Consider the following 27,072-nt stretch of genomic DNA (forward strand, 5'->3'; position numbering starts at 1 on the left):
CTCTCCCATAATAATATGTCAAGCCTCTTGCCTATTGTTCCTGTGTCCAATACGCTTGATAAAGGCTATGTTCACATCACATTTTTTTCTGGAAAATGTTTGATACTTAAAACAACTGTTTTGAGTATCAAGTAATGTCCGTAGTTTAGCATGTTTCAGTGGCTCTCTGGTCTATTTTTAATTTAACGTCCATTAAATTTAATAGTATAGACTGTGAAAGGGTGGTGATAAAACGAAAAACTGTATGTGAAAAACTAAAAATAAACATTTATTTGTAAAAGACATCCGCAAATAATTGTCATGATTATTATTTTGATGTCCACACAAACAACATCCATTACAAAAAGGTCACTGACAAATTAGCAATATTGCACGTTATTTTAAAAAGCAAAAGCAGGGGCCTTTTCTCTATTTTTTATTTAGTGTGAACATGGCCATGAAGCCTTTCCATAAGTAATGTTAAAAGCAGCTCAGGGAAGAGGGCTGCGCTATTATAATAAATAAAATGAATAGTCAAAGTATACTGATGTGTCCACTCTCACCTTTCCTTAAATTAGTTAATTTTAATTTCTCATTAAATGATTGAAGACAATACTATCAGAACACTCATAGGACTTAATTTACATAACAATCACTGAATGAAACACAAAAACTGACACAATATATAAATACAGCATCACAAAGATACTGTATGAAGTAAGCAGGAAATCTCAAATTAAATTTTTTTAAAATTTAGCAATAAGAAAGGACGCATCTTTGAATTAAGTTTTGGCTTTTTATTTAAAAAAAAAAAAAAAGAAGCTTTTTGTCTGTAAAATAATTTTAAAAAGTAAGACTAGTACTGCTTATCTATAAGACACTATCTGAGCATTAGTGATATGCATAAAAAAACAATTACTTTCTACCTACTTAATTTATACCACATTGATGTTTCATATTTACTTATTTATTTTTATTAATGGTGATGCTAAAAAGTTAGTCCAAAAAGATTTTAACACATTAATTCCATTAGAAGTCCATGTCTGTATTACACCCAAACCACATCCCATTTTTTCTTTTTAGTGGATAGCCACGTTGCCATTTAAAAGACACAGTTTTAAAAACATGCAGATTAGTGCCTTGAATCAAGCCAATTCCAAGTCCAACTTGGCAAAAGCTGTAGTATAGAGTTCATGTCCTTCAGTACAGATTTCTGATGTTGATACAGGAGTTATTTCTAAAATGATAACATTAAGAAATTATTGATATACCTGGGTTTTGTTATATTATCTATACCTTACTCTACAATAACATGAAGATCATTTAGACAAATATAGACTTTCCAAAAGGGTAGAGAGATGTGTTACAAATGGTAATATGGAAAGTTTTATGATTACACACTTTGATTTAACAATATCATTGAATATTTGTTTTCTTGTGTATCCTTAAAAAAACTAAACAAACAAGGCGTAAGTACATTACGGATGCACTGCGGTTATTTTGCGGATTGCCGAACAAAAATTGCTGAGCGTGAAATTCTTCCTTGAAAATATAGTGACGTGTGAATATGGCCTAAAGAAAGGGCAAAAACCCAACAATATGCATATGTAGCCTGTGTTAACTTGATCACAATGATGCATTTAACTTGACGTTCAAGGGATTGTGTTAACCCTGGCTACATCTTTACTACCAACGACCAATATGGCTATGTTCACACAACATTTTTTCAGCTCCCTTTAAAATGACGTCTGTCATTTTCAGTCCAAAATAACCGACGTTATTTAGCAGCCTGGCCTCCCCTTAGTGCAATGTCAGCTGTTAGTACATTATTTTAGTTTGGGATTACTAATTTGACTTTGGGTGTGGCTTAATTGAAAAGTCCATTGAATTTAATAGTAAAAATGGAGGAAGTGAGAAAAGAAAAACTGTGTGTGAACTACTAATAAAAAACATCCCCTGTTTGCAAAAGATGTCCGAAAATAATGCTCATGTTCATTATTTTGACGTCTGCAGTAAAAACATCCGTTATTCAATGCATTGTGTGCGTATGACGTCCATCTTTCCATTGACTTCAAAGCAATGCCATTGCAGTCAGTTAAATGGCAAAAAGGGGCGATTTTTAAATATCAAAATGAAAAAATGTTGTGTGAACATAGCCATATACTACTATATAGTCACAGAACTAACAATAAGTTATATTAGAAATATAATTATCTAATACTTAATACAAAATAGATATTGAATACAAAATGTTTTATATATTATAGATTAAATAGAACATTTCGTTTTTTGTTTCTAAAATTATAAATTGCATAAGCAGAATTAACTGTTTAGATGTTATATATTTAAAGAAAATTTGAAATTTTACTATTACACGTTTTTAAATACTTTGTTATAAACTATAATTATTCCTTATTCACATTTGAACGTATTGTTTATCATCAGAAGAGTACATTTTCCATGCCATTCAAATTCATAAAAAGGAGAGGAACCTTAAATTATACAATAGTAGATCATAAGAAGGATGAAGTCTAATAAACTCAATAGAAAATTAAGAAAAAAAAGGATGAACACAAACTGTTGAAATGATCAAATTTGATCCAAAGTTTAATCTTTATAAACATAATATGGTTTTTAATGATGCATTTGATACTGAAGGCGGTATATTACCATACTGAAATTATTGAATCTCATTTATTAATCAATAACCAATTATTTTGGCAAATATATGCATCACCATTCTACCTATTTAAATATCTAGTTTTGTTGTTTAAAAACAAACTGAAGACTACTGAAAGCCCGACAACATTTATACGCAATGGAATTAAGTTCTACCTACGGCTATTTGCAGAAAAATCTCCATTTTCAAGGTCTAGAAATATAAATCACAGAGAATACCGCAAACCTCAGTATGTAAAATCAATTATTTCTAAACACACTTCACATAACCAAACTGGGTCCTAGCAAAAATAACAGGAAACCTTAAATGTTTAAAAACTCTGTCCTGATTGAATGAAAAGTATTAATATTAGTGCAATGGGATGACTTAATTATGTACAACAGTTTTTTGTATCTTTTTTTCTTATCTTTCCTTTTATTATATTGCAAAATGTTAAAAAAAATTAATTTGAAAATAAATAGTCGCCCATATAAATCAATTTTTCTTACGATCTCAGTACTCACTGAAATAAAAGAGGCTTAATATAAGTATTGCTCTGAGGAACTTCCATGTCTCTATGCATACCTTACTTTATAAGGAAGCCCCTTGACACAGCTCTTTCGTGGTGTTTTTATGCCTCCTCAAAAATGCTACGAAATTTTTTTTTAATGTGTATAACGTTTTCATGCGTTTGTGTGTTTATTTGCGTATAGTGGCTAAGGCGGGACATCTCTGCAGCCCTTGATTGGCTGAGCTTAACATGCAGGAGTCTCTGCTCAGCCAATCAGCGGCTGCAACCAATCGATAGGACAACACCGGACACTGGGAGGGTACGTTTACCCCCCAATGGAGAACAGTTTGGTCCACATGGGGTTAACTTAACCACTTAGGGACCAGACTGCCCCCCCCCCCCAAACAGCACACAGTTTGGCCCATATGGGGTTAACAACCCCCAGTGAGCCAGACTATCACTTTTTGAGCCCAAAAAACACCACTGAAGAACAAAATACAATAGGATGTCAGTTATTACAAGATGCCATATCAGACAGAGCAAGGCAACGTAATCTATAGATGCTTACCAAGCAAATAAACCAAACATCTGCATCTCAGCAGTTTATGCCTAATTTGGTTATGTTCACATGCTGTACAAACAACAACCGTTCCACCGTAAAGCCTAGCCTAGCCTAGCCTCTTTGCTTGCATTTTGAGATTATCTCCGAAACAACGGTTACAATAAAAAATGAGGCTATTAATAACAGTGCAATGATAAAGTAAAACTGTAAGTTAGTCAGAGGGTGGTCATCATTATTTTGTGTGTTACTTAGTTTAGGAATCATTTGCTGAAAGTTGTCTGCAATGAAAAGAGTTAATGTAAGCATATAAAACCCCAGTCTCTATATTATTGGAAAAATAAGAGGTCGTTGTGATTTCTAAATTAAATATTGAATATACTTTTTTAGCATTTTCCCTAGAATCAATGTCAGATGCTTACATTGCATATATGGAAACTCCGGGAATATTATTTTCTACTACATAGGCCATGTAAGTGGATTTTGCAAATTGGTCAGTTATCATTGACATCTGATATCTCTAATCTAATGTTTCTTCTAGTGAAAAGAGGTGGGGATCCTCTGGCTGTAGCCATAATAGTTATATTATATTTATTATGCAGGTTTGCAACAACAGCTGTTATTTAATGACGGCGGTCGATCACATTGAACTCTATGGAATCCCGGCTGGAGTATATACACAGTGTTTACGCTCCAGCTGGGATTTCATGCAGTCGCACAAAAAACCGACATGTCAATTTTGAGTGGCCGCCACACGAACCTGACTGTGCAGACAATGTAAAGTGTGGCTCTGGACGTACTTTACATTGTCTGCACAGTCAATTTCACAGTCGATGTGCCCACATTCCAATTCCGAAGAACTAATGTTCATGTAGCTGGTACTGCAGTACAGGCCGGGGTGAACTTCACAGACAGCTGCCGTTCTGTGACACAGCCTTAAACAGATTCAAAGCTGGAGTTCCATGGAGTTGGTACAATGTTTACTTCTTGCTAATGTGTTATTATACAATTTTTAACAGATGTGTCCTACCTTGCCTTTCCTCATAATTCATTGCATTGAATTTGTTTAATGAGAAATTGAAATCCAACTAAGTTCAAGGAGAGGTATAGGGGACACATCTGTAACCCAGCTGTTAAAGTCGATTGTTAGTAATCTGTTTTAACACAGCTTATTTGCATTATAAAACCTGATATACTGTACCTGGAACTGCTTAGATTTCTCCCAAATTGTAAGCAAAACCTATTAAGAAAATTATGTCCTTCCTTCTACCTATTCACTAGATCTCAAGCTTTCAAGACAGCAAACAAATTACTACCCCAATCCACATATTGCTAATAAATTTCTATTTCCTCCCATGACCCTAAACACTAACAATTAAATACTGTAGCTATAAAGTAATATATAGGTGCCCTTACATTATAGTAATAAAGTGGTGAAGCTAGGTGTGATGATTAAAACATGCTAAAACATTTAGTAAAACTAATAACCACTTACAATATTTGTATGTTGCCTATCAAGCAAAAACAAAAAAAAAGATTGGTAATCATTAAATCATATGTTAGGGAATATTTGTTCTGCCGCACCAAAAGAAAAAACTGAAAAAAAACCTTTAGAACCTTGCCAAGGGGATATAGCTAATTTACTCTATAAGTTAAAAGTATAGTACATAAAAGCAGAGTAAGAAAGTTAAATTAAATAAATAATATAATAATTAAGAGCAGTCAGACTCACTGAAAAATATACTATAGACCTACAACTGAATGTCCTACTTAAACAACCAAACAACACCAAATTACACAAAATGTTAAGTTTAAGCATACTATTACAAAAAGATGTGTTAAAAACAACAAGATTTGGGGGAAGGAGGCCAGACAGCTGAGACTGATGAATGCAATATAAAGTGATTTAAGTCCAGGATATGTGTGGTAACTATAAAACAACACCACAATGGCATAAAACAGACCTATAAAAATGCAAGTGCTATGATTCATGATGTAATAAGAGAAAAAGATTGCTGAACTCAGGGAGAACAGCCAAACGACAACACCGCCGGCTGCTAATGAAAGCGCTCAATGCAGTGAAGTCCTAGGTGCACCGCCCCCCGGGAAACACGAGTATGCAAAAGAGGAGTCCATGGAGCCTCATTGAAGAGTCTCAAAACACAGGACTAGCCAGATATCCCTCCGGGAAGGACCCAGCCAAGTGGCAGCTCCTGTTAGGAAACCACCAAATCCACCATATTAAGTGGCCCTATAAGTCAGTGTAATGACAAGGGATAAACCGAGGCTAGGTAACCATCCACAGACAGCTGTTTCGGGGTGTTGCCCCTCATCAGTGTGGAGCAGGATTCTGGCTAGGTGGGAGCAATGCCTAGTAGAGCCATAAGAGAAACAGATTGCTGAACTCAGGGAGAACAGCCAAACGACAACACCGCCGGCTGCTAATGAAAGCGCTCAATGCAGTGAAGTCCTAGGTGCACCGCCCCCCGGGAAACACAAGTATGCAAAAGAGGAGTCCGTGGAGCCTCATTGAAGAGTCTCAAAACACAGGACTAGCCAGATATCCCTCCGGGAAGGACCCAGCCAAGTGGCAGCTCCTGTTAGGAAACCACCAAATCCACCATATTAAGTGGCCCTATAAGTCAGTGTAATGACAAGGGATAAACCAAGGCTAGGTAACCATCCACAGACAGCTGTTTCGGGGTGTTGCCCCTCATCAGTGTGGAGCAGGATTCTGGCTAGGTGGGAGCAATGCCTAGTAGAGCCATAAGAGAAACAGATTGCTGAACTCAGGGAGAACAGCCAAACGACAACACCGCCGGCTGCTAATGAAAGCGCTCAATGCAGTGAAGTCCTAGGTGCACCGCCCCCCGGGAAACACGAGTATGCAAAAGAGAAGTCCGTGGAGCCTCATTGAAGAGTCTCAAAACACAGGACTAGCCAGATATCCCTCCGGGAAGGACCCAGCCAAGTGGCAGCTCCTGTTAGGAAACCACCAAATCCACCATATTAAGTGGCCCTATAAGTCAGTGTAATGACAAGGGATAAACCGAGGCTAGGTAACCATCCACAGACAGCTGTTTCGGGGTGTTGCCCCTCATCAGTGTGGAGCAGGATTCTGGCTAGGTGGGAGCAATGCCTATTAGAGCCATAAGAGAAACAGATTGCTGAACTCAGGGAGAACAGCCAAACGACAACACCGCCGGCTGCTAATGAAAGCGCTCAATGCAGTGAAGTCCTAGGTGCACCGCCCCCCGGGAAACACGAGTATGCAAAAGAGGAGTCCGTGATTCATGATGTGGCATGTATGTGCAAAATAAACATTATTCAAGATGTAACAATACCAATTATGCGAAAAACACAGTGTTATATCCAAGCTCGTCGGCCTCCACCTCACACTACTTCCATGCTTCACTCCTACTTCCTCATGGATTCAAACACTTACATGTATTGTACAGGACTGTACAGGACAGAATTGTAAAAGATTATAAATTTGAGAAAACCATGCCAAGAAGGTAACAAATCTTACCTGTTCAGAATTTGGAGAAGCTTCTTTGATACATTCCGATCCTTGTTCTGCATTATCAGCATCCATCAGGTTTTCCACAGGAACATTTCCATTGGGATTCATGTAGGTAAAGTCACCCTTAGCAGAATCTAATGCTACACAGACATTGTATGAGTACGGGAAAGGTGATGATCCATCACTATACATGGAGAATGTCCTGGGATCAATTGGAGGATACAGATTTGTGGTGAGAGAAGAGAAGGCTGCTGAGGGTTTGGGCTGCTTACACTTTGATATAATGACCACCATCACAGTTATTATAAAAAGCAAGGAAATAAGTCCCAGAGCGACCACTAAGTATAACTGTAAGTTATTCTGAGTTTCTTCTTCTGTTGGTTGGTTGTTGAGTTTAGGAACAACCTGTTGAAAGTCATCTGCAATTATCAGACTTAAGGTGGTTGTAGCTGATAGAGAAGGATTTCCATTGTCCTTCACCATCACAACAATCTTGTAATTCACCATATCCTTTTCCTGAAAGCCCCGCAATGTTCTGATCTCACCTGTCTGCTCACTTATCACAAAATGATTTGGGTCTGATACTTGTAAAAAGTGGTAAGAGAGCCAAGAATTGTGTCCAGAGTCTGCATCCACCGCCACCACCTTAGTGATTAAGGAACCGGGCTCAGAGGCGAAAGGCACCATCTCAAACACAGCCGACTCACCGATATCTGGAGATGGGTACAAGATCTTTGGTGCATTATCATTCTGATCCACTATATGGATAATAAGTGTAGCGTTACTGCTCAGAGAGGGGGTTCCATTGTCTGTAGCTGTGATTTCTATTGTAAACTCCTTGTTCTGTTCATAGTCAAATGATCGTTGTGCATAGAAAACTCCAGTCTCTATATTTATGGAGAGATAAGATGACATTGATAGATTTTCTGTAATGGTGCTGGAAATTGAGTAAATTATTTTACCATTATCTCCAGTATCAGGATCTGAGGCGTGTATACTGAATATAGAAGCTCCTGGTACATTGTTCTCTGGCACATAAGCTACGTAGGAAGACTTGACAAATATTGGTGGGTTATCATTGACATCTGAAATATCCAATTTAAGTTTGAGTTTTCTGGAAAGAGGTGGTGATCCTCTGTCTGTAGCTACAATGGTAACATTATAAGAAGATGTTTTCTCTTTATCTACAGGATTTCTTAAAACAAGTTTATAGTAATTATCTAATGATAATAAATTAAAGGGAACGTCTTCAAGAATTTGACAGTCTACATCTGCATTGTCTCCAGAATCTTGATCATGAACTTCAATCAGAGCGATCATTGTCCCAGGTGCAGAATCCTCAAGAATAGGAGAAGATAATGAAGTGATGGATATCTCTGGAGCATTGTCATTCTCATCTATAACCTCTACCAGCACCTTACAATGAGCCACAAGGCCTCCTCCGTCTTTTGCTTGTACAGACAATTCATAATTTTTTGTTAATTCAAAATCTAAGTTTCCATTGATTCTTATTTCACCAGTATTTGGTAAAATACTAAATATTCCCCTGTAATGGAGGTTCCCAGATGTTTTGATAAAAGAATATGTGATCTGTGCATTGACCCCTTCATCACTGTCTGTAGCATCTAACCTGATCACTGTGGAATTCACTGGAATGTTTTCCTTTAAGGAGACTTTATACATATCTTGAGTAAATACAGGGGCATTGTCATTGACATCTGTAACAATTATATTTAGTAATGTTGTACCAGAACTGATAGGATTTCCTCCATCCAAAGCTGTTAGTATTAATTCATGAATATTTTGTGTTTCTCGATCTAATGTTTTTTCTAGGACAAGCTCTGGAGATTTACTCCCATCTGTTCTGATGTTCTCAGTGACTGTAAAATACTCATTGTCACTGAGCTTATATGTCTGCACTGAATTACTACCAATATCTGGATCTTCTGCACCTTGTAATGCAAATCTAGCTCCAGCTAATGTAAATTCAGTTATGTCTAAAGTAATTTTATCATGATAGAACTGCGGAGAATTATCATTTATATCCTGAATGTCAACCTTGATCTTAAAAATGTTTAATGGATTTTCTACCACAGCATCAAAGGTTAAGAAACAAGAAGCTTCTGTCCCACACAATGTCTCCCTGTCTATCCTGTCCTTAATATACAGATTTCCATTATTTAGGTTTACATAGAAATATTTCTCTGAAGCTCTGGATACAATCCTCAGTTTTCTAGATGAGAGCTGCTTAATATCTAATCCAAGGTCATCTGCAATATTTGCTATAACAGAGTCTTTCCTCATTTCTTCTACAATGGAATAATGAATCCGACCAGAGACTAAATATGAAAAACAAAAGAATAAAATATATATTACTTGCCATCTGAGTCCCTTGCAGCCCTGTATAGAAGGTTCCATCCTTAATGATTATTTCCAGTCAGGTATCCAGTAAACCTTTGTCATCCAGTGCAGATATCAAACAAAATAATGTTTAAGGTATCTATAATTTTCTTTTAAAATTGTATCATTTGCTCTGTGATCAGGAGAATCAAGAAAATGGCTGTGGTTCTTTCTGCAGATCAGCAATGTTTGTGGCAGAGGAAAATACCAGTGGATTTTAAGTTCTGTATTTTTCTCCTAACTGGGTAAACAGCGGCGCTCAGAGGTGAAAATACAGAATTACAATTACTTCAAATAATAGTATTCAAAATATATATTTTTTTCTATTTATACTGAAAAGTTTAAGGATTTTTATATTTTTTATTTAACAACAATTAATTGGCTTTCAGCAGAGTTTGAAGCACATATATAAAAGCAAGATATCATAGATCACTGGAAATTTCAATAAGAATAACACTTTCGTATTAGGTAGAGTATTCTAACATAACAGACTAAATGGATATCTTAGGGTAAAAATATTATAATAAATATGTATTTTAAGTGTATATTCATTTTGCTGTTTTGATATTTTTTTGTGCAGCTTTGATTTTGAAGGATATAATAAATATGTTGAAGAGCTTACAAGCTGGAATAATGTGTTTAAGATCCCAAATGGAAGCAGATATTTTGTGAAGTTTACAGAAATTTTCATAAGAAAAAATAAACAACAAAGGCAACAAGACACCTTGGCGCATAGGGTGAGCAGTTACTACTCCTTATCCATCAGACAGTGGTGGAAAAATTTATTGTATCCAGGAAGGCCAAGTCCACATCATTAATTTCAAGGGACAAATGTACCACGATAATGATTATATGAAAGCTTAAAAAAAAAAAAACTAATGCCAAGTCCAGTCTAAAATGCAACCTCTTGAAGTACAGATTACAGAGTACAAGGGCAGGCACCTTAGCCTGGCAGAACAAACATTAGAGGAATAGGTATATCACATTATATATCACATTATATACCTCTTAATATTTTAAGTTAAGAGACATATTAAAAAAACAACATATCTTTTGCACATTACAGACTTGACACCTTCCCTTCATCCATCTTATTTTCCCTCCTTGTTTGAACTGAATGGAAGTGTGTCTTTTTTACTGTAATAAATATCTATAGAGCTATAAAAAAATATAGTAACTGGAGCACAGTAATGTTTAAACATCAGGTTGTGTAGAGGAAGCAGTAAGCAATTGAGGTATAGAAGCTGTAAAAAAGTTGACCAACTATTCTCAGGAAATACCTTCAAACTTTAAACAACTATGAAATGTTGATCCATTTCTTGTACCTAGTTATGGTTATCCACTGGAATACTGGAAAACTAAATGGTAAAATTGATAACTTGGTTAGAATAGATTTGTTTGTTTTCCAAGAATCTTTCTGGAGACAAGCAAGTTGTGACGAAGATCCTATTGTTTTTCACAGATTTTAGAAACGGGGTGTGTAAATTTCTCTAGTAGTCAGCACCATTTAAGTCAAATCTTACATGACACTTCAAAAGGCTTTACAGCATGACTTAGATATAATAAAGTTCAGTGTAAAACAACAAAAATCGCACATTTACGTAAAATTGAGGGCATAATCCATTGATGATACTACCATGGACATATCTGACAGATGAAATTTATGCTTGGTGCCTGTCCTTCACTAAGAAAGTTATGTTATATAATTTAAAATGCAAAACAATTTTTTAAGATTTTCATAAACTATATATACATAGAAATATACAACCACACAGTTTTAAAAAAACTGCATTCAGTTACAAAAGGTGAATAATAAAGAAAAATCACACATAAAACATATTTGCTGCCGAATAATTATTCATATGATCGCTTCAACAATACATGCCAGAAAAAGGTCACAAAATATTCATCCCAGAAATGTGCAAAAAGCCCTGATAAATCTGGGCCGTAGTATTTAGTTTAACATTTTTAACAGAAATGCTGCAAACAACACAACACGTACTAGGCCCACAGAAATGTTGTCTAGAACTCTTTTTGGGCAATATGATCCTGCTAAGCTTTTCAAGTAAAATTGACAGAAACCAGAAGATTGTTAACAAAATAGATATCAAGACATGGACAATACTTATACATACATGCATTAAATATACTTAATACATACAATAAATTTGGAAAATTAGAATGTCAGTACATTAAAAAAAAACACACATTGTCAATTAGGTTTAAATGCTGAAAATCTCACCTGGTCGGGGATTGGAGAAGCTTCTGTAATACATTCAGATCCTTGTTCTGCATTATCAGCATCAATCAGGTTTTCCACAGGAACATTTCCATTGGGATTCATGTAAGTAAAGTCGCCCTCTGTAGAATCTAACGCTACACAGACATTGTATGAATATGGGAAAGGTAATGATCCATCACTATACATGGAGAATGTCCTGGGATCAATTGGAGGATACAGATTTGTGGTGAGAGAAGAGAAGGCTGCTGAGGGTTTGGGCTGCTTACACTTTGATATAATGACCACCATCACAGTTATTATAAAAAGCAAGGAGATAAGTGCCAGAGCAACAACTAAGTATAACTGTAAGTTATTCTGAGTTTCTTCTTCTTTTGGTTGGTTGTTGAGTTTAGGAACAACCTGTTGGAAGTCATTTGCAATGATCATACTTAATGTGGTTGTAGCTGATAGACAAGGGTTTCCATTGTCCTTCACCATCACAACAATCTTGTAATTCACCATATCCTTTTCCTGAAAGCCCCGCAATGTTCTGATCTCACCTGTGTGCTCACTTATCACAAAATGATTTGGGTCTGATACTTGTAAAAAGTGGTAAGAGAGCCAAGAATTGTGTCCAGAGTCTGCATCCACCGCTACCACCTTAGTGATTAAAGAACCGGGCTCAGAGGCGAAAGGCACCATCTCAAACACAGCCGATCCACCAATATCTAGTGATGGGTACAAGATCTTTGGTGCATTATCATTCTGATCCACTATATGGATAATAAGTGTAGCGTTACTGCTCAGAGAGGGGGATCCATTGTCTGTAGCTGTGATTTCTATTGTAAACTCCTTGTTCTGTTCATAGTCAAATGATCGTTGTGCATAGAAAACTCCAGTCTCTATATTGATGGAGAGATAAGATGACATTGATAGATTTTCTGTAATGGTGCTAGTAATTGAGTAAATTATTTTACCATTATCTCCAGTATCAGGATCTGAGGCGTGTATACTGAATATAGAAGCTCCTGGTAAATTGTTCTCTGGCACATAAGCTACGTAGGTAGACTTGACAAACATTGGTGGGTTATCATTGACATCTGAAATATCCAATTTAAGTTTGAGTTTTCTGGAAAGAGGTGGTGATCCTCTGTCTGTAGCTACAATGGTAACATTATAAGAAGATGTTTTCTCTCTATCTACAGGATTTCTTAAAACAAGTTTATAGTAATTATCTAATGATAATAAATTAAAGGGAACGTCTTCAAGAATTTGACAGTCTACATCTGCATTGTCTCCAGAATCTTGATCATGAACTTCAATCAGAGCGATCATTGTCCCAGGTGCAGAATCCTCAAGAATAGGAGAAGATAATGAAGTGATAGATATCTCTGGAGCATTGTCATTCTCATCTATAACTTCTACCAACACCTTACAATGAGCCACAAGGCCTCCCCCGTCCTTTGCTTGAATAGACAATTCATAATTCTTTGTTACTTCAAAATCTAAGTTTCCATTGATTGTTATTTCACCAGTATTAGGTATAATACTAAATATTCCTGTGTGATGGAGGTTGCCAGATCTTTCGATAAATGAATATGTGATCTGTGAATTGACCCCTTCATCACTGTCTGTAGCATTTAATATGATCACTGTAGAATTGACTGGGATGTTTTCCTTTAAGGAGACTTTATACATATCTTGACTAAATACAGGAGCATTGTCATTGGCATCAGTAACAATTATGTTTAATAATGCTGTACCTGATTTAATAGGATTTCCTCCATCCAATGCTGTTAGCATCAATTCATGGGTGTCTTGTGTCTCTCGATCTAATGGTTTCTCTAGAACAAGCTCTGGAGATGTACTCCCATCTGTTCTAACATTCTCAGTGAGTGTAAAATACTGATTGTCACTGAGCTTATATGTCTGCACCGAATTACTACCAATATCTGGGTCTTTTGAACTTTGTAAAGCAAATCTAGCTCCAGCTAATGTAAATTCATTTATTTCTATAATAATTTTATCATGATAGAACTGTGGAGAATTATCATTTATATCCTGAATATCAACTTTGATCTTAAAAATGTTTAATGGATTTTCTACCACAGCATCAAAGGTTAAGAAACAAGAAGCTTCTGTCCCACACAATGTCTCTCTGTCTATCCTTTCCCTGATGTAGAGATTTCCATTATCTAGGTTCACATAGAAATATCTCTCTGATGCTCTGGATACCATCTTCAGTTTTCTAGATGAGAGCTGCTTTATATCTAATCCAAGGTCATCTGCAATATTTGCTATAACAGAGTCTTTGCTCATTTCTTCTTTTAGTACAGTACAGTCTATGGAGGATGTGCAGATGTTACAGGATGACTTAGACACACTGAGTGTTTGGGCGTCCACTTGGCAAATGAGGTTTAATGTGGATAAATGTAAAGTTATGCACCTGGGTACTAATAACCCACATGCATCATATGTCCTGGGGGGAGTTACTCTGGGAGAGTCGCTGATGGAGAAGGATCTGGGTGTACTTGTAGATAATAGACTACAGAACAGCACACAATGTCAGTCAGCTGCTTCTAAGGCCAGCAGGATATTGTCATGCATTAAAACAGGCATGGACTCACGGGACAGGGATATAATATTACCGCTTTATAAAGCTTTGGTGCGGCCTCATCTGGAGTATGCCGTCCAGTTTTGGAATCCGATTCATAAAAAGGACGTTCTAGAGCTGGAGAGGGTACAAAGACGGGCAACTAAACTAATAAGGGGAATGGAGCATCTTAGTTATGAGGAGAGATTAAAAGAATTACATTTGTTTAGTCTGGAGAAGAGACGTTTAAGGGGAGATATGATTAATTTATTTAAATATATAAATGGCCCCTACAAGAAATATGGGGAAAAGATCTTCCAGGTAAAACCCCCTCAAAGGACAAGGGGGCACTGCCTACGCCTGGAGAAAAAAAGGTTCAATCTCCGGAGGCGACAAGCCTTCTTTACCATGAGAACTGTGAATCTGTGGAACAGTCTACCACAGGATCTGGTCACAGCAAAAACAGTAGAGGGCTTCAAAACAGGGCTAGACAAGTTCTTAGACCAAAATAATATAAATGCATATGTATAGAACCTATCACCCCTCCCCCTTCCCTGTATTCATCCCCTCCTTGGTTGAACTTGATGGACATGTGTCTTTTTTCAACCGTATTAACTATGTAACTATGTAACTATGTAACTATGGAATAATGAATCTGACCAGAGACTGAATGACACAGCCAAGAAAATAAGATAGAAATGGTTACTTGCCATCTGAGTCCTTTGCAGCCCTGTTTAGAAGGTTCCATCCTTTCCATCCTTAATGATTATTCCCAGTCAGGTATTCAGTAAGGTTTTGTCATCCAGTGCAGATATTAAACAAAATAATGTTCATGGTATCTATTATTTTCTTTTTAAATTGTATCCCTTCGTCTGTGATCAGGAGAATCAAGAAAATGGCTGTGGTTCTTTCTGCAGATCAGCAATGTTTGTGACAGAGGAAAATACCAGTGGATTTTCAGTTCTGCATTTTTCTCCTTAGTGGTTAAACAGCGGCGCTCAGAGGTGAAAATACAGAATTACAATGTCTTCAAATAATAGTATTCAAAATATAATTTTTTTTTCTATTTATTCTGAAATGTTTAAGGAAAACATTTAAAATGAAAATGCTGAAAATTTTAAAAAGAACAACATTTTCTTATTAGGATGTGTATCATAACATAACAGACTAAGGCTATGTTCACATGTCTTTTTTTCAGCTCCTTTTAAAATGACGTCCGATATTTTGAGTCTAAAATAACGGACGGTATTTAGCTGTCTCGCCTGGTGTTTGCACATTATTTTAGTTTGGGATTGCTAATTGCCCTTTGGGTGTGGCTTAACCCCTTAAGGACAGAGCCTGAAATGGCCTTAATGACAGAGACAAATTTTATGAATATGACCAGTGTCACTTTATTCATTAATAACTTCGGGATGCTTTTACCTATCCGGCTGATTCTGAGATTGTTTTCTCGTGACATATTGTACTTTACATTTCTGGTAAATTGGAGTCGATAATCATAACAAATCTTTATGAAAAAAACCCAAATAATGTGAAAAAATGTGAAAAACTGCATTTTTCCAACTTTGAAACTTTTTTGCGTATACAGAAAGTGGTTATACCACATAAATTATATATTAAATAGCATTAGCAACATGTCTACTTTATGTTGGCGGCATTTATTAAACGATCTTTAATTTTTTTTAGACAATAGGAAGCTTAAAACATTAGCAGCAAATTTCCAAATTTTCAGTAAAATTTCAAAATCAGATATTTTTAGGGACCTGTTCAGGTTCAAAGTGTATTTGAGGGGCCTGTATGTTAGAAAGCCCCACAAAGCACCCCATTTCAGAAACTGCACCCCCCACACTCTGCAAAAGCATATCCAGAAAGTGTTTTAACCCTTTAGGGGAGTCACAGAAATAAAAGCTAAGTGTGTAAGAAATTTGAAAATTTTAATTTTCTGTGCAGAGATTTTATTGTAATCCAATATTTTTCATAATTATAAACCTATTACCAGAGAAATGCACCCTAATAATTATTGCCCCGTTTCTGCAGTTTACAGAAATACCCCATATGTGGCCCTATTGCGCTATTTGACGCAACCACAAGCCTCAGATACAAAGGAGCGCCTAGTGAATTTCAACGCCTCCGTTATATTTGGTCATTTCTGACTGTACCACTTCAGGTTGGCAGAGGCTCTGGGGTGCCAAAACCTAAAAAACACCCCTAAAGGGACACCATTTAGAAAACTAGACCCCTCAAGGAATGTAACAAGGGGTGCGGTGAGCATTTGGACCCCACAGGTGCTTCACAGATTTTCCGAACAATATGGCGTGAAAAAAGAAAAATTTATTTTTTACACTAAACCGTTGTTCTAGCCTTCAATTTTTCATTTTCTTAAAGGGATAAGAGGAAAAAAAAGACACAAAATGTGTAGCGCAGTTTCTCCCGAGTACGGAAATACCCCACATGTGGCGATAAAGTGCCAAGGGGGCGCAGGACGAGCCTCCAAAGGGAAGGAGCACCAATTGGCTTTTGGAAGCTGAATTTCACTGGAAAGGATTTCAAGGGCCATGTCGCATTTACAGAGCCCTCGTGCTGCCAAGACACTGGAAACCCCCCACAAGTGATTCCATTCTGGAAACTACACCCCTCAAGGAATCTAACAAGGGGTTCAGTGAGCATATGGACCCCACTGGTGACGGGCACAAATGTGGAACAATGTGACGTGAAAGGGAAAAATTTCATTTTTTCACTTTCATGGCACAAATGTGCCCGTCATCAAGGGGTTCATATCCTCACTGCACCCCTTGTTAGATTCCCTGAGGGGTGTAGTTTCCAGAATGGGGTCACTTGTGGGGGGTTTCCAGTGTTTTGGCAGCACGAGGGCTCTGTAAATGCGACATGGCGTTCATCATCCATTCTAGCCAAATCCAACCTCCAAAATCCAAATGGCGCTCCTTCCCTTCGGAGGCTTGCCCTGCGCCCACATGGCGCTTTATGTCCACATGTGGGGTATTTACGGACTCGGGGGAAATTGCTCTACACATATTGTGTGTTTTTTTCTCTTTTAACCCCTTGTGAAAATGATAAATTCAAGGCTAAACCAACATTATAGTGTAAAAAATGTAATATTTCATTTTCACGCCACATTGTTCCACATTTGTGCCCGTCACCAGTGGGGTCCATATGCTCACTACACCCCTTGTTACATTCCTTGAGGGGTGTAGTTTCCATAATGGGGTCACTTGTGGGGGGGTTCAACTGTCTTGGCAACACAGAGGCCTTTTGAATGCAACATGGCCCCTTAAAATCCATTCCATCCAAATCCAGCCTTCAAAAACCAAATGGCGCTCCTTCCCTTCGGAGGCTTACCCTGCGCCCACATGGCGCTTTATGTCCACATGTGGGGTATTTCCGTACTCAGGGGAAATTGCTCTACACATTTAGTGTTTTTTTTTATCTTTTAGCCCCTTGTGAAAATGAAAAAATCATGACAAGATTAATGATTTAGAGTAAAAATTTTACAAAAATTACACTAAATGTTGGTCTAGCCTTGATTTTTTCCATTTCCACAAGGGGTTAAAAAAGAAAATTAACACAAAACGTGTAGGGTAGTTTCCCCTGAGTACGAAAATACCCCACATGTGGACATAATGTGCCATATGGGCACAGGGCAAGCCACCAAAGGGACAGAGCGCCATTTAGAGGCTGGAATGGAGGATGGAGGCCATGTCGCAATTACAAAGCTCCTGTGCTGCCAGGTCAGTAGAAACCCCCGACAAGTGACCCCATTCTGGAAACTACACCCCATAAGGAATCTAACAAGGGGTGCAGTGAGCATATGGACCCCACTGGTGACAGGCACTTACGTAAAACATGTGCCGAGAAAATAAAAAATACCATTTTTTTCATTTTCACGTCCCAAATGTGGCCGTCACCAGGGGGCCATATCCCCGCTGCCCCCCTTGTTAGATTCCTTATGGGGTGTAGTTTCCAGAATGGGGTCACTTGTGGGGGGTTTCTACTGTCCTGGCAGCACAGAGGCTTTGTAATTGCATCATGGCATCCTCTAATGGGAATGGCGGCCATACCTATTTAGCTGGGGAAAAGGGACAATTCTAATTTATTTGGGGGTATTAGGCCAATTATTAGTTTATAAGGTTGAAAATGACAGGTGTCCATCAAACTCAACCTGTGTTGATCCAGAGGAAGGCAAAAACCCTCGTAAGGCAGACGACAGTAGCCTCATCACAGGGGAAAAATTCCTTCCCGACTCCATAATGGCGATCAGAATAATCCCTGGACCAACGTGACCCCTGAAATAGGAATAAGGGACAGAATTTAGATAATGTAGAACTCCAGTGACGTGTGGTGCGCCTTGGAGCGATCCGGTATGCAGAGGCCGGGGGATCAGGACAGGTGTCACACTGGTAAATGTTGTCCTTCCTGATCCCCCTGTTACCCCACACTCTGCACTTCTTCTGGGGTCTCCCTTTCTCCAGTGTGGGGGACGTCACCTGGAAAATGTTGTCCTGGTGCGATACGGGGTCCTTCATATCCAGAAGCGCTGGGTCCGCTCCATGGCTGCTAAATATTAGGGCGCTATTACTACTTCTGATATGTTCGGATCGTGCCGCAAGCTACAGGGCAGCGAGGGACCGGAAGAGGGGGCGCTGGTATAAAAGTTATCCCCGTACAGGTGGTGACCTTTATCCAGCAGTGGGAAGATCAGTTCCCGGACGATCTTTCCACTTGTTCCGAGGATGGGGGGGGGGGGGGGGGGGGAGGGGGGCATCTGGGGGCATCTGGGGCTGGATTCGGGTGTCCCTTCATACACTCTAAGGGTATGTGCACACTGCGGAATCGCGACAGATAACCCTTCGTGCATTCCACAGTTGGCACCTGCCGGCGGAGTGATGCAGGCGCGCGTCTCCGTCCGTGTCATAGACTCCATTCTATGCACGGGCGGATTCCGCTCTCCGTCCAACGTGTTCATTCTTTGGACGGACGACGGAATCCGCCCATGCATAACATGGAGTCTTTGACACGGGTGGAGACGCGCGCCCGCATCAGTCCGCCGGCGGGTGCCAGCTGCGGAATGCACAAAGGGTTATCCTTCGCCATTCCGCAGTGTGCACGTACCCCAAATCTGTAAGTGTACCCTGAGGTACTCTCACAGAGTTAGTAGAATTTCACTCCATACCGCCATCTCTTATTGGGACGGTACTGGCGGAAAAGACGTGTCTGGGGGGCAGCGTACGCTACGCTACCCCCAGACACGTTACTGGATGATGAGGATGAATGGAGGAAAGAAGGATCCCCCCATTCATCCTCACTGGCTGTTTCGGTGTCGGAGGCAACAATAGCGTATGCGTCCGATACCGAAAACACCCTGGGGGCCATCTTTATATGGGGACTAGTATATGGGGTATGTAGTGGTGTAGTGTCAAACTTTATTCAATGTAATGTAGTGTTTTTTACGTGTTTTTTTTACAGTAAGTATAAAAAAAAACCTACGCCAACAAAGGCGTTGCTGATAAATGCCGCACTTATGCGCGACACTTATAAGCAGACCGTGGCAGTAGAATACAGAAAAAAAACACCCTACGCCAAAAAGGAGGAGTTGCTGATTAGCAGCGCACTTTCGTGCGATGCTGATCAACACTCAGCGGCGATAGGGTGCGGAAAATAGAAAAAAAATAATTTGGAAAAAAAAAAAAAAAACTTTTTCTATATTCTGAATATCCCTGTAGCTGCTGATAAGTGTATTACACATATCAGCCGCTAGGGGGCAGCAGAGCGCAAAATCCGGAAATTGACGAGGCTGGAGCCGAAAATAGCCGAGAGAAGACGACGGGGACCGCCGGAAAGACCCGAAGACCGAACGTAATGACGGAGGACGCCGCGAACCCGGAAGCCGCCGATCAGGAGCCCGGGACAGGTGAGTAATGTACAAATACCTGCTCAGGACCCCTCCGCTACCTAGCTGAGGGGTCCAGGGCAGGTATTTATTATTTTGTGGGACTCTGATCGCCGTGCCACCGGCCCGATCGCCGTGAACGGCCGGCCGGCCGTTCACGGCGATCGGCCCGGTGGCACGGCGATCAACATTACTTTTTACAGTAATGGCGGTCGGCGCCGTCCTCGGACAGCACCGACCGCCATTTTTTTCCGGGTCATCGGGTCACCGATGACCCGGAAAGGTTCCGATCGCCACAATTGGCTGATCTGAATTGATTAGCCAATAGCGGCGATCGTAAGCACGGGGGGTGTTAACCACCCCCCGTGCCGTGAAGCTATGATGGCCTGCTATGATTTATAGCAGGCCATCTTCCCCGACCGCTGTGTGTGAACACGCAGCGATCGGGGAAACATCGGGCGTAAATTTACGCCCTGATGCGCTAAGTACCAGGGCGTGAGGGCGTAAGTTTACGCCCGATGTCGTTAAGGGGTTAACTGAAAAGTCCATTGAATTTAATAGTAAAAAACGGAGACAGAACGGTGACAAAAGAAAAACTGTGTGTGAGCTACTAATAAAAAACGTCTCCTGTTTGCAAAAGACGTCCGAAAATAATGATCATGTTCATTGTTTTGACGTCCGCAGCAAAAAAGTCAGTTATTCAAAACACTGTGTGCATTGGATGTCCGCCTTCCCATTGACTTCAATGCATTGCCATTGCAGTCAGTTAAATCACGGCAAAAACTGACTTTTTTTAAATATGAAAATCGGCCGCCTTTTCAATATTTTTGACGTTGTGTGAACATAGCCTAACAGTATATATTAGGGTAATAATATTATAACACAGATGTATTTTAAGGGTGGATTCCTTTTGCTGCATATGGGTTAGATGATTTTTTTTTCACGTTTGTGCTGCTGTGTTTTTCAATGATATAGTAAATATGTTGGAGAAATGTATGGAAATTTTTATAATAAAAAATAAACAACAAAGGCAACAAGACACCTGGGCACATAGGATGAAAAATTACTACTCCTTACCCACCAGACAGTGGTGGAAAGATTTATTGTAACCTGGAAGGCCAGATCCAGGCCATTTTCAATGGACAGTTGTACCACAATAATGGTAATATGAAAGCTTAAAAAAAACCTAATGCCAAATCCAGTCCAAAATGCAACCTCTAGAAGTATGGATTAAAGTTATAACCAGAGTACAAGGGCAGGCACCTTAGCCTGGCAGGGCAAATATTAGAAGAATAGTTATATCACATTATATACTTTGAATATTTTAAGTTTAGAGACATATTAAACAACACATCTTTTGCCCAGTGCAGACTGAACAACTTCCCTTCATCCTTTTTTTCCCCTCCTTGGTTGAACTTAATGGACGAGTCTTTTTTAACTGTAATAAAAAACTATAGAGCTATAAAAATATAGTACCTGGAGCACAGTAATGGTATGTATAAACATCAGGTTGTGTAGAGAAAGCATTAAATAATTGAGGTACAGGAGCTGTAAAAAAGTTGACTAACTATTCTCAGGAAATACTGTCAAACTTTAAACAACTATGAATTTTTTATCCATTTCTTGTACCTAGTTATGGTTATCCACTGAAATACTGGAAGAATATAGTGATAAAATTGATAACGTGGTTAGAATAGATTTGTTTGTCAAGAATTTTGCTGGAGACAAGGAAGTAGTGACAAAGATCTTATTGTTTTTCACAGATACTAGAACCAGGGGGTAGAAATTTCTGTACTGGTCAGCACCATTTAAGTCAAATCTTACATGACACTTCAAAATGGTAGACACAATGACCCAGACAAAAGTCGCACAATTTTGTAAAAATGAGGGCATAAACCATTGATGCTCCCACCATGAATATACAGATGAAATTTATGCTTGGTGCCTGTTCTTCACTAAGAAAGTTATGTTATATAATTTAAAATGCAAAAGAATCTTTTAAGATTTTTAAAAACTATATATACATAGAAATATAGACTGTATCCATCAATTGTGTTTCATTTCTGTTTACTTTCTTCCTTGAACCTAAATGACACATGTCTTTTTTCAACCTATGTAACTTTATTAATGCATGCAAACTACTTTAGGTGACTCATAAAAGCTTTATAAGAAACAGTTAAGGCACATATGTCTGTATATGTGGATATTACAACAAATCAGTAATACACATAAGGGGAAATGTATGTAAATAGTCTAGTTTTTTCTGTGCATATTTTTTTTATTGCAGAGCTCTTTTGTGTGAAATTTCTCTCTCTCTCTTTTTTTTACCCATTCCCACCCCCAATACAGAGAACATCAACAAACTAAGTCACCAGGCCCTTTACAGTAACTTAAAATCCCAAATCCTTGGTTACCTGCCTAACTTACTATTACAACCACCCCCTATCATAAGCAATAGAGATGAGCGAACCTCGAGCATGCTCGAGTCACTCCGAACCGGAACTTTAGGCATTTGATTAGCGGTGGCTGCTGAACTCGGATAAAGCCCTAAGGCAATGTGGAACACATGGATATAGACATTGGCTGTATCCATGTTTTCCAGACAACCTTACAGCTTTATCCAAGTTCAGCAGCCCCCGCTAATCAAATGCCGATCGTTCTGGTTCGGATCGACTAAACCCGAACCCGGTTTGCTCATCTCTAATAAGCAATTGTTATTCTAATCTTTCTGTGGAGAGTTGTCCATCACAACAATAACTGCCCCCCCACCCCCCGGGCCAGCCCAGCCAAACCATATCTACACATACCTGTTACCACTTACATGTTTCATATCACCATAGTTAACCAGCCTGACGCTTACCGCCCTGCCCACACATTCCAAGACATGCCATTTTCCCTTCACGAACACCGGCTTGCCAACCCCCCCATAAGAGGGGGATGACGACCAGGGCCCGCAGGAGGCACAACTTTTAAGCCACTCCAGTGCCAGAGCTCCACCGTTACCACTGCGGAGCTACGCCACAATTTATCTTTTCTCACTTGCACAAAAACTTAAACAGGTATAAGTTTTATGTCTGGTCTGGAGGAGGCAAATGGCTGTGCAAACATTTTGCACAATTTTTACATTTTGAGCAACAATAAATAAGTCTAATACAACTGCACAGTCTAAAAAAACTGCTTTGCATTCAGTTACAGTAGGTAAATAATAAAAAAAAATCACATATAAAACATATATGTCATTCATATAACCCCTTCCACAATACATGCCAGTAAAAAAAAAGGCGCAAAATGAGTACATTCATCCAAGAAACATGCAAAAGCCATGATACATCTGGGCTGCAGTATTTTGTTTAACAATTTTCACAGAAATGCTTCAAACAATACAAACACATGTACTGGGCCCACAGAAATGTTGTCTAGAACTCTTTTTGGGCAATATGACCATACTAAGCTTTTCAAATTAAATTGACAGAAACCAAACCATTACTTAGAAGATAGATATCAAGACATGGACAATACTTATTAAGATAAATATGAGATTTGGAAAGTACCATGTCAGTACATAAAAAAAAACATCATCAATTAGGTTTAAAGGCCTAAAATCTCACCTGGTCGGGGTTTGAAAAAGCTTCTTTAATACATTCAGATCCTTGTTCTGCATTATCAGCATCAAGCAGGTTTTTCACAGGAACATTTCCATTGGGATTCATGTAAGTAAAGTCGCCCTCAGCAGAATCTAACGCTACACAGACATTGTAAGAATAAGGGAAAGGTAATGATCCATCACTATACATGGAGAATGTCCTGGGATCAATTGGAGGATACAGATTTGTGGTGAGAGAAGAGAAGGCTGCTGAGGGTTTGGGCTGCTTATACTTTGATATAATGACCACCATCACAGTTATTATAAAAAGCAAGGAGATAAGTCCCAGAGCAACAACTAAGTATAACTGTAAGTTGTTCTGAGTTTCTTCTTCTTTTGGTTGGTTGTTGAGTTTAGGAACAACCTGTTGAAAGTCATCTGCAATAATTAGACTTAAAGTGGTTGTAGCTGAAAGACAAGGGTTCCCATTGTCCTTCACCATCACAAAAATCTTATAATTCGACATGTCTTTTTCCTGAAAACTGTGCAATGTTCTGATCTCACCTGTGTGCTCACTTATGACAAAATGATTTGGGTCTGACACTTGTAAAAAGTGGTAAGAAAGCCAAGAATTGTGTCCAGAATCTGCATCCACCGCTACCACCTTAGTGATTAAAGAACCGGGCTCAGAGGCAAAAGGCACCATCTCAAACACAGCCGACCCACCGATATCTGGAGATGGGTACAAGATCTTTGGTGCATTATCATTCTGATCCACTATATGGATAATAAGTGTAGCGTTACTGCTCAGAGATGGGGATCCATTGTCTGTAGCTGTAATTTCTATTATAAACTCTTTGTTCTTTTCATAGTCAAATGACCATTGTGCATAGAAAACTCCAGTCTCTATATTGATGGAGAGATAAGATGACATGGATAGATTTTCTGTAATGGTGCTAGAAATTGAGTAAATTATTTTAGCATTGTCTCCAGTATCAGGATCTGAGGCTTGTATACTGAATATTGAAGCTCCTGGTAAATTGTTCTCTGGCACATAAGCCACATAGGCAGACTTGGCAAATATTGGTGGATTGTCATTGACGTCTGAAATAACCAGTCTAATGCTCCTTCTCGTTGAAAGAGGTGGGGATCCTCTGTCTGAAGCGATAATAGTTATATTGTAAGAAGATGTTTTCTCTCTATCTATAGTACTTTTTAAAACAAGTTTATAGTAATTATCTAATGCTAATAAATTAAAGGGAACATCTTCTAGAATGTAGCAGTCCACACCAGCATTATCTCCAGAATCTTGATCATGAACTTCAATCAGAGCGATCATTGTCCCAGGTGCAGAATCCTCAGGAATAGGACTAGATAATGAAGTGATAGATATCTCTGGAGCATTGTCATTCTCATCTATAACTTCTATCAGAACTTTACAATGGGCTCCAAGGCCTCCGCCATCTTTTGCTTGTACAGACAATTCATAATTCTTTGTATATTCAAAATCTAAGTTTCCATTGATCTTGATTCCACCAGTAGATGGGATAATACTAAACCTTTCAGCATTATGGAGATTCCCAGATGTTTTAATAAATGAATATGTGATCTGTGCATTGACCCCTTCATCACTGTCTGTAGCATTTAATATGATCACTGTAGAATTAACTGGGATGTTTTCCTTTAAGGAGACTTTATACATATCTTGACTAAATACAGGAGCATTGTCATTGGCATCAGTAACAATTATTTTTATCAGTGTTGTACCAGACTTTATCGGATTTCCTCCATCCAAAGCTGTTAGTATTAATTCATGAATGTCTTGTGTCTCTCGATCTATTGGTTTTTCTAAAACAAGTTCTGGAAATACACTCCCATCTGTTCTAACATTCTCTGTGAGTGTAAAATACTGATTCTCACTGAGCTTATATGTCTGCACTGAATTACTACCAATGTCTGGATCTTCTGCATTTTGTAATGCAAATCTAGCACCAGGTGATGTCAGTTCCAGTATTTCTAAGGGGATTTTATCATAATAGAACTGTGGAGAATTATCATTTATATCCTGAATGTCAACTTTGGTCTTAAAAATATTTAATGGATTTTCAACCACAGCATCAAATGTTAGGTAGCAAGAAGCTTCTGTCCCACACAATGTCTCCCTGTCTATCCTGTCCTTAATATATAGATTTCCATTACCTACATTTACATAGAAATATCTCTCTGAAGCTCTGGATACAATCCTCAGTTTTCTCGATGAGAGCTGATTAATATCTAATCCAAGGTCATCTGCAATATTTGCTATAACAGAGTCTTTCCTCATTTCTTCTACAATGGAATAATGAATCTGACCAGAGACTGAATGACACAGCCAGGAAAATAAGATAGAAATGGTTACTTGCCATCTGAGTCCTTTGCAGACCAGTATAGAAGGTGCCATCCTTTCCATCCTTAATATATATTTTCAGCAAAGTATCCAGAAAACCTTTGTCATCCAGTGCAAATATTAAAGAAAATGTATCTGTAATTTTCTTTTTAAATTGTATCCCTTTGTCTGTGATCAGGAGAATTGAGAAAATGGCTGTGGTTCTTTCTGCAGATCAGCAATGTTTGTGACAGAGGAAAATACCAGTGGATTTCCAGTTCTGCATTTTTCTCCTTACTGGTTAAACAGCGGCGCTCAGAGGTGAAAATACTGAACTACAATGTCCTTTAATAATAGTACTCTAAATATATATACACATTTGTTTTAATGCTTAAATAATGTTGATCTTTATTATATGTTTAACTACAATTAACTGGAGTATAGAGCACATATATATATATATATATATATATATATATATATAGTGGTGCCTTGGATTACGAGCATCATTCGTTCCGGGACCGTGCTTGTAATCCAAATCCACTCTTAAACCAAAGCAAATGTTCCCATAAGAAATCATAGAAATGCAGACAATTGGTTCCACACCCCAAAAATAATGATTTATTATTCTGAATAACATGTAAAACAGATGAAACAAACATTCAGAAACAGCAGAATATGTGATATTATAAGTTACTGTACAGTAATGGAGAGGATGGGAAACACAAGGGCTGACAGAGACTGCAGGGAGCAAGAAGGAATGAGCAGGACATA

At 38.5% G+C, this 27,072-nt stretch overlaps 3 protein-coding genes across 3 annotated transcripts; all 3 read right to left on the minus strand.

The window, feature by feature from the left end:
* Positions 1–1,124: 1,124 nt before the first annotated feature.
* Positions 1,125–10,721, minus strand: LOC138781839 (protocadherin gamma-B1-like). The gene is made up of 4 exons (XM_069956790.1): positions 10,700–10,721; positions 7,238–9,570; positions 4,739–4,796; positions 1,125–1,216 (listed from the first exon to the last, which is right to left on the minus strand). Exons 1-4 carry the CDS (start codon positions 10,719–10,721, stop codon positions 1,125–1,127), a joined length of 2,505 nt encoding a protein of 834 aa, XP_069812891.1.
* Positions 10,722–11,843: 1,122 nt separating this feature from the next.
* LOC138781855 (protocadherin gamma-B1-like) lies at positions 11,844–23,241 on the minus strand. The gene is made up of 2 exons (XM_069956791.1): positions 23,211–23,241; positions 11,844–14,194 (listed from the first exon to the last, which is right to left on the minus strand). The coding sequence occupies exons 1-2, from the start codon at positions 23,239–23,241 to the stop codon at positions 11,844–11,846; spliced, it is 2,382 nt and encodes a 793-aa protein (XP_069812892.1).
* Positions 23,242–23,946: 705 nt separating this feature from the next.
* LOC138781872 (protocadherin gamma-B1-like) lies at positions 23,947–26,373 on the minus strand. Its single transcript, XM_069956792.1, has one exon. It carries the CDS (start codon positions 26,371–26,373, stop codon positions 23,947–23,949), a length of 2,427 nt encoding a protein of 808 aa, XP_069812893.1.
* Between the last annotated feature and the right edge of the window lie 699 nt (positions 26,374–27,072).

The sequence above is a fragment of the Dendropsophus ebraccatus genome, chromosome 1, assembly GCF_027789765.1.
Source record: "Dendropsophus ebraccatus isolate aDenEbr1 chromosome 1, aDenEbr1.pat, whole genome shotgun sequence".
Lineage (NCBI taxonomy): Eukaryota > Metazoa > Chordata > Amphibia > Anura > Hylidae > Dendropsophus > Dendropsophus ebraccatus.